The 12000-nt window shown below is 42.0% G+C and overlaps 1 protein-coding gene across 1 annotated transcript in view; it reads left to right on the plus strand.

Moving 5' to 3' along the window:
* NIPA1 (NIPA magnesium transporter 1) overlaps nucleotides 1–7039 on the plus strand; it is a 41746-nt gene extending 34707 nt beyond the window's left edge. The window contains exon 5 of the mRNA XM_067742329.1: nucleotides 1213–7039. Within this exon, the coding sequence (XP_067598430.1) occupies nucleotides 1213–1724 (512 nt within the window). The 3' untranslated portion in view covers nucleotides 1725–7039. The remainder of the gene's footprint in view (nucleotides 1–1212) is intronic.
* Nucleotides 7040–12000: the final 4961 nt, after the last annotated feature.

Consider the following 12000-nt stretch of genomic DNA (forward strand, 5'->3'; position numbering starts at 1 on the left):
GCCCTCAGGCCCAGTGCCTGGCACCCCCTTTACAATCTGGAAATGAAGTTCATGGAAAATACAACTCCTTGTACATATAATAGCAGTCAACATAATGCCCTAAGAACAGTACTTTGGAATAAAATGGAATGCTCAGGTACAACTATAGGAGAAGACATATTAAAGCCAGCAGACCCCACACCATGTGTGCTGTGAATCTGGCAGGTGCCAAACAGACCGATGTGGAGGTGTTGTGTTATTGACTCAAACACTAAGGATTTTGCCATCAGCAATGGGATCTTCTTTTTTGTTTTTTGTTTTTTTTTTTTTGGCTACGCCAGGTGGCCTGCCAGATCTCAGTTCCCTGACCAGAGATTGAACCTGGGCCCCACCAGCGAAAGCCCGGAATCCTAACCACTAGACCACCAGGGAACTCCCAGCAATGGGATCTTCTGAAATGGAGTATAACTCTTGAAGTTCTGAAAAATTCAATGTATATTAAGTCCTTGCCAAATTACTCTGTTTTACACATAAAACAGCTTCTAGCTCTGATTATTATAAATATTTTCCACTTTCCTGTCCAAGATGACATCCCGAAGTCATCAGGAGAACAGGATGATTTTTCATTGTGTGGGGCCGTCTGCACATCACAGGACCCCTGGCCTCTGCCCACTGTGTGCATCCCCCAGTCACTGCAACAGCCAGAAATACCCTTACAGCTTCCCTGTGTGTCCTTTGAGACCCCGCGTGACTCTCTTTCTCTCCCACCCCACGCGTATGAGTACTCTCTGCCTAGGGTTTGTTGAGTTGACCATCTTGTGAAATGGTTTTAAAAAAATTCTCAGGATTTCCCTGACAGTCCAGTGGTTGGAGCTCTGCACTTCTGCTGCCGGGGCACGGCTTCGATCCCTGGTAGGGGAAGTTCTGCGTGCCGCACAGTGTGGCCGAAAAAAAATCTCAAAGCATCTGTGTAGACTTTTATTGTTATAAAAATGTTACTAATAGAGAGAAGACTTATTTACTGACATGTAATATATAGGAGCTATGAATGTTTGAATGGTGAAAGTGATGATGGGAATAACTTTTGTGGAGTGAGCTCAGGGGCTGTGGTAAAGCACATCCGGAGCGGTAGGGTGCCCCGGTGACAGCGGGGGTGGGGGGTAGGTGGCGGAGCACGTGGCGAGGGCTGCTCTGCTTCGCCCCCTGGGTCACCGTGCACCCTCTCGTTTCCAGTGTTCGTAGGCTATCTGTGCATCGTGCTGCTCATGCTGCTGCTGCTGATCTTCTGGATCGCGCCAGCCCACGGGCCCACCAACATCATGGTCTACATCAGCATCTGCTCCTTGCTGGGGAGTTTCACCGTGCCTTCCACTAAGGGCATTGGGCTGGCAGCCCAAGACATCTTCCACAACAATCCGTCTAGTCGGCGTGCCCTCTGCCTGTGCCTGGTGCTCCTGGCCGTGCTTGGCTGCAGCATCATCATCCAGTTCAGGTACATCAACAAGGCCCTCGAGTGCTTCGACTCCTCTGTGTTTGGGGCCATCTACTACGTTGTGTTCACCACACTGGTCTTGCTGGCCTCGGCCATCCTCTTCCGGGAGTGGAGCAACGTGGGTCTGGTGGACTTCCTGGGCATGGCCTGTGGGTTCACCACTGTCTCCGTTGGGATTGTCCTTATACAGGTGTTCAAAGAGTTCAACTTCAATCTTGGGGAGATGAACAAATCTAATATGAAAACAGACTAGGATGTAGCAGGGGGTTGGATGGCTTGAGGAACAGGAAATGGATGTGGCTTCTGGTCCTGATTTGTCGTGAAGTAGAAGAGACCGTAAATCGCTGGTGTTGGAGTTGCCTGTATATTAATGGATGGGCTGGTGGAGAGTGAGGATGTGTTGCTCAGCACTGGGGTGGGGGCCCAGCCTTCTGTACTCTGAAGTTGCTCAGTGGTTGCCTGGGTGTCATCTCTCTCTGATGAGAGGAATCTTATGTTCATTGCCATTAACCTGGAAGCTTTCATGAATACTCTTTGCTTTTAAAACACGTCATCATTATTTAAATAGAATGGGCCTTTTCTGATTAGTCTTTGCAGGGGAACAGATATTCTTACTTAGAAGCTTACTTTGGAAATGGGAGAAATTGTTGTCTTGAAGTCTGACTCTACAGTAAATGTGTCTGTAGTTTTTAAATTTTGCATTAAGCATGTATAACATTCAGGTGTCAGATCCAAATCAGAGGCATATACATTTAATTGGTTTTAATCCTCTGATGTGTTGACTCTCTTACCCCCAACTCCTAGACATTTTAATTGCAAACAGAGAGAGAAGAGTGAATGGAAATGATATACTGTTCCATTTGCAGGATGATTTTCAATAGCTCAAATCAATTTCAGTGCCTTTATTACTTGAACTATTCACTTAATTTGACTATTACTGTGTGTATGTTCTCTTAGATTAGAGTAATGCAGCCTCCTTGATTATACTTTAATATTTCACTCTTCAAAACATAAATGTTCAAAGCAGTTAGAAATTATAGTATATTCATTCACTGGAAGAGAGTCAAGACTAAGGGCACATTGGAGTAAATCAACCCTTTCAGCATGTAGTTATAGTTCAATTAAAGACAAATGACTTAAGTAGCATGAGGTATTTTATTTGCATTCAGTCTAATGTAACTGGGATCCAATATTAAATATATTCATGTTCTCTTTCAGCAAGCATTGTGGCCATTAAGAAGAAATAAATTATTTAACTTGATAATAAGGCTGTTAAATGAGAGAGTAACTGTTCAGTAGCACATATGAGTTCCCTGTAATTCAGGAACAAGTTAAAGGACACAATTAAGTTTAGGCTATATTCTACAAACTGGAACACACATAGTTTTCAAAAGAATTTCTAGCAAAAATGAAAACAATTTGTAGCCATCTCCCTGTTGTTTGAGATGGCAGAGCACCCTACAATTCCTCAGTCAAACTTCTGAAATGCAAAATAGCCATTAATTATTCCAGTATTTGGATCAAAGAGGTCACTTGGCTATCGATAGTAACCTTGCATGTGTATTAAATGGGAACAAAGCACAGAGTGATGCAGATATTCATCACGATATCATGTACTTCATTTGCAGTGGTTCTCCCACCCCTGCACCATGCGGCATGACGGATCTTAGTTCCCTGACCAGGGATCGAACCAGTGCCCGCTGCAGTGGAAGCTTGGAGTCCTAACCACTGGACCACCAGGGAAGTCCCATGTGTACCATTTTATCTAAATAGGAAGCTATGCCAAGTTGAAAGATGGGATTGGGTAAGGTAGATTTGGTAATACCCAATTAAATAATACCCAATTAAAATTACTAAGGAATGTCAATAGGAAAAAAAAAAGTGTTTTTTCGTACAAAAAGAACATTTCTAAAGACCTAAGGAATAGTTCCCTAAAGTGTTGAACAAAGAGACTAAACTAAATGAGGATAGTTTAACATAGAGAAAAAAACACCTTTATGAATTAAAAGTACATGTGATGATCATGGGTTGTCAAGTGATCTGTGAACTAACAGCAGCAAGAATATTCAAAAATTTTTAAAAATCTTATAGTAACTGATAGTTAACAAATGCTCAAAAAATGCATTACTCTTTTTATCAGCTCATGAAGGTTTGTTTTTTATCATCAGTATTTTTAGGAATGCAGGCCTTAATTTATTGAACTGAACTTTCTGAAAGTATAATGCAGGAGTATAAATATACTTTTAGGCATAAAAATCATTTCTAGGTAAGGAGTATGAGATATTCAGAGAATACATGTGGCTATACAAGTATAATGAGAAAGTCCATGTGTCATATGGAAATTACCATTTTTTTGTTTACAGTTTACATGTGAAGCTTAGTTTATTTAAATTCATCTATTGATGTTCCTGATTACAGTTAATCCATGATTATTCCATAGATACTTAGAGGTGATATTTTCTGGATTATCTCCCTATGATTTTTTTTAGAGTAAAATAGAATCTCAAAGTAGTAATAGTTTGTCTCCTCTTGAAGGTGATAAGTCCCAGAACAGTTAGACTCTCCCAAGTTTACATCTGTTCAGCAAATTACCTTGGTAGGATACACAACTTCCCTTCCAGTGGAACACAGTTCATATCATCCATTGTATTCCAAAAGTGTGACTCTAGCCTGGAAGTAATTGACATGACCAGCAGTCTAACAGCCTAATTTTCAAGTTTAACATAGAGCGTTTAATATCTGACTTATAGTATTTATTTTATAGGTTCATGTTTTTATAATTTGGAATTACAAAAAAAGATTTAAAAAGTAAAGCTTTGAAGGGTAGGGCCCAGAATGGGGATAGGTTTATATTGGTCTTTCCAAAAGTAAATACATATAAAACATTTTCATTATTATGGTATTCTTTGGGTTTTATCTTCAATTAAAGCAAGCCTCCTCTAAAATCATATGTTTGTGATATGATATCCAGGCTTGCTCTGGATAGATACTTAAATAGGCCATTTCTCTCCTGTCTTACTTGGACAATGCCTTGTTTTCTCATCTGAATCTTTGCATTTAAAAAGATTGCTTCCTGTTCTGCTCAGTGATCAAGTGTAGGGCCTATTAAGGATTCTAACCCAAACCCAGCACGAAGACCACCCTGGGTGTTTTGCTGTTCTGCAGGACTGCTCCAACTCTGCAAAGAAGGATCCGGAGAGAAGGGCAGTCTGCTCCCTGTCACATGGGGAGCAAGAACTGCCCACGGCTGGACCTTCAGGGGGAATCATCACTCAGATGTTATTATGGTCTTTTCACATTAGAAAATTAGTGAAATACACTTTGCTGCTCTTGGTTCAGCAATAAGAAATATTCCTTCAAGTCCTACTTCTCAGGCCAATTTGATTTATGCAGTTTTATTTCCAGAGGTTCATTCCAGCTGTAGTAGATTAGTCTTCGGGTTTTTCTTTGGGTTTCACGTCTGATAGAAGAGAGCACTGTTGAAGTATGCAGTCACCTCTCACCTTCCTTCTTCCTCGACTGCTCAGCTCTTTGTAAATACTGCGCTCCCTTCTAGAGGCCAGTTTCTAGACATCCATAAAGTGCTCGAGATGCACTGTCTACACGCGTGGATGAGTCCACGGAGACTGAGGTGTTGATCACAGGCCACTGTCGTGCTGCCTAATTCTTGTTGGGAGATGACACCTCTCGTTTCTAAGCTGCTCAACTAACCCAGAAGAGCAGTTTACAGAGCTATGCCCATCACTCTTCTTTGATGCCTACTTGATCCTGACTTAGACTTCCTGGGACTGAGTAGGAACTTGGAAAGAGAAGAAGCTTTAGTTTAGATCTGTTCATTGGCTGTCTGATTGGCTTCAGTGGTCTGAAGAAGTTGTCCTTAACTGTGTCTGACACCGCCGAAGTAGTTCACCTATCAAGCAGGATTAGATGGAAACTTGGTGTTCCACCTTCTCAGGGACCAAAAACGTAACATTAACTCCTTGGCATTGACCTTCCTCCCAAGGACATATCTGTGTTAGTTTTTCATATGTTTTACTCATATTCATAGCTAGAGGTCTGTTAGCTTGAGTTAGGAAGAGAAAAGATCAGTTTGCACACCAGTCACACCATAAAACAGTTTATCATATAAAATACCTCAACTATATGTATTCCTCACTTCCGCCTCACAGTTGAACTGGTGATGAATTTTAAGGTGATTTTTCACATCTGGCCAGATTCTTATACCTCCATCATATACTTGAAAAGATTAAGAATTTTAGGAATGGGAACAAGAATTTGGCCCAATATCTACTCATTTATTTTCGTACACATTTCTCACATGCTATTAAATGCAACAAAGAATTATATTTTAAGAAAATGTAACTCTGTGTTACATCAAAAACATATTGTCTAGTGAAAAGTTGATATTCAGTAGAACAATGATCATGTAAATAAACATCTATTTCAAATGTACCCAATGTGATAAAAAGCATAGTCTAGGGCCCAGTGCATGAGCCGGGGAGGATTTATTTGTTCTTTTCTCTGTTTTTCCTTGAATTGTGCAACTATAGGTGAGTCACTTAACCTTTCTGTGCCTCAGTTTCTCTACCTCTAAATGGTGGGATGGGTCTCCAAATCTGTGTTAGAGCACTCACATGTTTAGTTTGTGCTGGTAGCCTCAGACCAGAGCGCATGTGCAGGACTCCTTTGGAGCAATGCACCATGCATCCTGTCTGCTCAGGACCATGCTGTAGACACACAGCTTCGAGCACTGAGTAAGCAAAGGAAGCACTGGGTGTAAAGTCTGCATGATTCCATGAAGCTTTAATTTTCTTTTTTTTTTGTTTTAAAAGGCAGGGTTTTATATTTTCTGTTGTAAAATATGGAAATTAAGCAAGGACTTTAAAAACCTGCACTGAGAGATCACATTCTGATGGTGTGATGAGCTTCTCTGACATTCTGCAAAGGTTTATGTTCTGCAGAAGAATCAATGACTTGTGAACCAGATTGATTCTGTTGCGTTGAATTTGTAATGAATGATGCTGAACTTCCTGCTTCCAAGCGGCTCAACCCTGACCATGAACTACCTGACACCAGGTAAATGTCAGGAACTCCCAAACCACTAGTGCCAAAGGGTCACATTGAAAAGTACAGAATATTTCTTTTATTTGTCAGACTATAATAATTTGCTCCCCCCTGCCATGTCAGTGTTTTTGCAGTTTGGAAAAATTTAAGGGTACTGTTTTTCCAGTAGCATTCCTGAGTGTTTTTGCCTTTTTAAATGATAACTATTACTGTCTTGTAAAATGGAATATAATTGTGAAAGAGAGGAAGAAGACTAGATAAAAAAATGTAAAATGTTTGATTGGTTGCATAAAATTTTTTTCATGTAAATGTATCAGGGAAGCTTCCAATTAGCACACACACCCATTTGTCAATGACTAAGACTTGCTTATATTTTGCTTTATAGAAGTAGTCATAGCATGTTGTAATTGCCTTATGTAAATAAAAATGCTATTTATTAAGTTTTCCAATAATATTTATTAATCTGTATGTGTTTTAAAATAAAATAACTTATTTCTAGCTGAACACTCGTTGCTTTTTTGCCCTTTACATGAAATGCTTGTGTGGTCTCAGGTTCCATATCACCCTAATTCCTCAATCAAATGCTTCACATTTTCTTTGTAGAAACAAATAGCCCAGGTCTCCATCACAATGTAGAAAATGTCTACCCGAGCATATATTAGGGAGCAAATCTATGATGTGTGAAGGATTCACCATCCAGTGATTACCTTCTGATACAATGAAATGATGGTATTAAAGAAAACCAGCTATATTTTAATAACGTGTACATGTTTTTGAGGTGTATAACATGTTTTAAACACATGGAAAATATGAGAATCATAACACATTTTAATACTCCAAGTGTCATGAGAAATCTTGTCATTAATCTTTATTAGTGTCCTATAAGTAATTTTATTTATTAAATGAAAAAAATATTTCATTTGAGAAAAAATATTTTTCCTTAGGCTCTATCCAAAAAGATTTGATGACTCACATTTTGATCAAAGTATACCTGTATAGAAGTCAGGAACAAACATTTTAAGAAACCACTAAATGTTTCTATGGATAACCCTTTCCACACAGGTTTCTGGGGTCATGAAATGTATAAGTGCCAAATTCTACAAAAACCTGCCTGGGTTGGTTACTATTAACAAAACTGTTAGTTGTATCTGCTAGCCAATCACAATACTGTTGAACCTGAGCTCTACATCTGGATCTGAGGAGTATAGAAAATCAGGCATGCTCCCTACCCTTTACTTCCTTTGTTGATGGGTCATGTCCCTGTCAGGTGGCCCTTAGGCATGACATTGTCAGCATCTTTGATGTAATATTAATCATACCATATTTTGAACCTCATATGGTAGGTAGTTTCAAAAAGGCTTTTTGTGTTGGAGAGCTGAGGCACAGTCAAGAAATAAAGAGAGGGCTTCCCTGGTGGCGCAGTGGTTGAGAGTCTGCCTGCCGATGCAGGGGACGCGGGTTCGTGCCCCTGTCCGGGAAGATCCCACATGCTGTGGAGCGGCTAGGCCTGTGAGCCATGGCTGCTGAGCCTGCGCGTCCGGAGCCTGTGCTCCGCAACGGGAGAGGCCACAACAGTGAGAGGCCCACGTACCGGAAAAAAAAAAAAGAGTGACTTAATACAAGATTCCTTTATTCTTTCTCGTATGTCTATGGGTCAACAGCACAATTTTGTGGACCTCAACCAGCTTGGCCCAATGTCTGGTCTCTGAGTCAACTAGGTGGCTTTGTAAGTTGCTCTGCTCCACCTGGTCTCCTCCTCCAGCAAACTAGTCCAGGCTTCTTCTCATCATGATTTAGGCTGGGAACCACCACATTTTCTTGGCCAAAGACAGTCCCAAGGCCAAGGCCAAGGCCAAGGCTGGAGTGGAACTGCAAAGCCACTCTGCAAAATGGGTGGGCACATGGATGAGTAGAGAATCAGAGCCATTTTTATCAATCTACCACATCATCAGAGACCAGCTTGCCAGCTATCAATAGTCAATGTAATTCCTTATTTGACCATGTCATCTAGCTAGAATTCAGCTGAGACCAAAAAAGTAAGCAAAAAAGTTCCTCCGGAGCCAGTTCTAAAAAGCACATCTGTCTGGTTGCCAAGCTTACAGATTAAATTAGAAGCTGTATAGTTACCAAAACCAGACTGGTCAGGGGCTGTGCAGTCTAGAACGTTAACAGTCCAGTTTGAAAGGAGCAAATTATATCTGGCATTTTCTGGCTAAATAAACATAGACTTCATTTTAGAAAGATTCCCACCCAAAATGATTTAAATTTGGTATAATAGTGTTTCTGTATCTAGTCAAAAACTGGAAGAATATCCCCAGAGGACTTTTGCACCTGTAACAAAGGTATTACTGATTTATTAGCAGGTCTCACTGCAGATGTAGCTAGTTGTGCTTTCCGTTTCTAATAAATGAGCCCTCTGTCTTGGTCCTTTTTCGAGGAAATCATGATGATGGGTCCCAGGAACTTGCCACGTTCCAGAAGCAGCCAAGGCAGGACAGCTTAACAGTGGGTTTTCTGTGCATCTCATGAAAAATAAATCTCTGCTCCAAGTGTGGGGAGACCGGCTTTAACCAAACCACAAACTCTTCCAAAGAACTTAATCTATTCCCCGATTCGGTTAGTTAACGTTTGGGAAGAGAGGGCCTGACCCTGAGCCGAGCCCCGCCCCGCCCCCATCTCTTGGTCTCGCGCCTCCGCGTCCGCCAACCCGCCCCGGTCTACCGGCCTCGCTCTAGTCCCACCCCTTGTCCTCTTGGAGCACCTTTCCCTAGGGGCTCTTAGGGACACCGCTTAAACTGCAGCTTCACATGTTAACCGCGCGTGGGAATTCACGGTACAAGGTACTTTGGCTTTGATCATTTGGTTGCCCAACAATACGTGGCAAAACGCTGCCTCCTAAACCTTCTCTCTTTGGCCCGCCCCGCCGCCCTCCGCCAACCAGGACTTGGAAAACAGACTGGAACACAACCGGAAAGCGAGACGGGGGCGGAGCGTTTGCCGCGCCGCAGTGCGCGCGCGCGCGGCATCTCTTGCGTCACTCTGCCGCGCCCAGGTTCTTCTCGGCCGTGCCCCCTGGACCTGGTGGCGGAGGTGGAGGCCGGAGGTCGTCCGGAGCAGGTTCCCCTGGGCGCTCCCCCATGGAGGAAGAGGTGCGCACGGCTGCAGCCCCGGATGCTCGCACTTCCCACTGGACGGCGACGAAGGCGGTGGCCGCGCGTGCTCTGGAGGGGGTGGCCCGTGCGGCCTGTACGGGGGTGTGAGCGGAGGTGACCGTGGCCGGATAGTGGAGGGCAAGCCGCGCGCGGGGCGGGCCGGCCACCGGCGGTGAGGTCGCCACTTTCTTCCTTTCAGGCAAGCGCGAAGGGGCTGGGGGCAAGCCTGCCCATCTTGGGTCGGGAAGGACTCTTCAGGGGCGCCTTTCTTTTCCCTGGGGACCCCGAGCCGCGCGTGGTCTGAGATGGGGTTTCCCCCGTAACCTGCATCGAGGAATACCACCGTGCTTTGGATTGCCAGTAAATCCCACGGAAACCGGCCTGGCCCTGTCTGGGGCGCGTGTTCATTAAGTTCATTAAGATAGTTTCCTATTGTTGTGAGTTGGAAGATTGTTTCAGCTACTGCGGAGATATTAACTGACAGTTGAACAAGCCTTAGATGTCGCTGTAACGGTTTGAACATGGCTTGTTTAATTTCCTAACTTTTATAAACTCAGAGATTCCGCTCTCCCTCTCCATACAGCTGAACAAAACTCAGTATACCTTTGGTTTTGTGTTTGTCTCTTGAATCTCTTTACTAGATTTTTCATTTCATTTACTATAGACCGTGCTTTAGTTCTGTTTTTAGAAATTCTCTATATACCGCGAGTCCAGTTAGTACTTTTATTTTTTGTTAAAATACTGTCAGTGAATGTGAGGGAATAGAGATCTTTGTTTCATACCAGTAAGCTGTCCGTTGAAGCAGTATGTTATGATCGGTTGAGTTGGTATTATGTTAGTTGGTAAGTAAAACGAGTATGGAGGGTAGTAGTCAAATTTTAAAAGTGTTCAGTAACTATTCATTCCTTTTGCCTATTTCTGTATTTTCTTCGTTCCAGGCTGGAGCTACTCTGCCAGGGCTTAAAACTTTAAATGAGAATAAAGGGTATTATTTACGAGGAAATGAGAGTGAATAAGTCATCTCTAACCTCTTCCAGCCTTGTTTTCATAAGAGAGACCATATTAAACGTACATGTAAGTTAAAGTTTTAATTTATAACTAATGTTGGAAATAGTGTTGGAAATTTAGGTTCTGTAGTATTTATAACTACTACTATTAGAAATAATTAGCCAAATGAGAGGTTGGAAAAAATTAAAGCAGTGTAAACCAAGTAGAAGTAAAGACTGAGAACTCTTAAGGTTTTATTATGATGTGGGCAGTCTATATAGAAGTTGAGTCCAGTGGACACTTAGGTTCCAGTTCAGGCTGTTTAACTTTCTGTGTGATCCTCCACATGTGATTTAACCTCAGAGAGGTTTGGTTTCTTTACCTGCAAGGTGGGGGTAATGATACCTTTTTCTTATTATTGTGTAGATTAGAATTAATGTGTTTCAATCACCAGGAGCAGTGCCTCTGTAGGCGTTCAATAAGTGGTAGCTATTACTATTAGGGAGACATAATAATAAAAAACAATTACACTAGTTTTCAGGAAATTTCCATTGTATAAAAATACTCTGCTGTGGTATCCCACCTACCCTGGTTCAGTTAGTGTCAGCCACAGTGGCCTTTCTTTTCCAAGGAAACTGCATACTTGCTCATGCCTCAGTGCCTTTGCACTTCTTTCTCTGCTTTGTTCTTTTACTGTCTCTTTCAAGCCTTTACTCAGTGTTACCGTCTGCACTAGACCTCCTAACCAACTTAGTTAAAATAGAAGCCCCCCCAACCCAACTCCCCAATGCCTTTAACGTGCTTTACTTTTCACCATAGCATTCACCGCCTTCCAATATTGTGTCCTTATTTACCAACAGAAGGTAAACTCCATGAGGGCAGGGTTTTGGTCTGTTGTATTCACTGCTGTATCCCTGTTCCTAGAACATAGTGTGTATTCATGTAAATATTTTTTGATTGAGTAAATGAGATAAGCATACCACTTGTCCATAGGGGGATATGAGTCATGTACATTAGTAATCATAATAAGGGCTAGAAAAGTGTCCAAAGAGAGGTTCAGATTAAAGGCTAGGGAATTCAGAAAAGATTGGCTTATGGAATTCAAGCAGGGCTTCATTGTGGAGGTGCTTTTTTGAAGCAGGTCCTTAAAGATGAAAGGGATAATGTAATAAAGTTATAGAGGAGTGAAAGGAATATGTAAGAATGGCAGCAGTATGTTGGCTTAGGGTGGAACCAGGGTATGTGAAATACAGTATCGGGAAGTTAAGATTGAAAAGACAGGTTTGGAACAAATGGTGAAAGGTCTTACGAAATTTGGAATTACAA

Source organism: Pseudorca crassidens, chromosome 6 (assembly GCF_039906515.1).
Source record: "Pseudorca crassidens isolate mPseCra1 chromosome 6, mPseCra1.hap1, whole genome shotgun sequence".
Lineage (NCBI taxonomy): Eukaryota > Metazoa > Chordata > Mammalia > Artiodactyla > Delphinidae > Pseudorca > Pseudorca crassidens.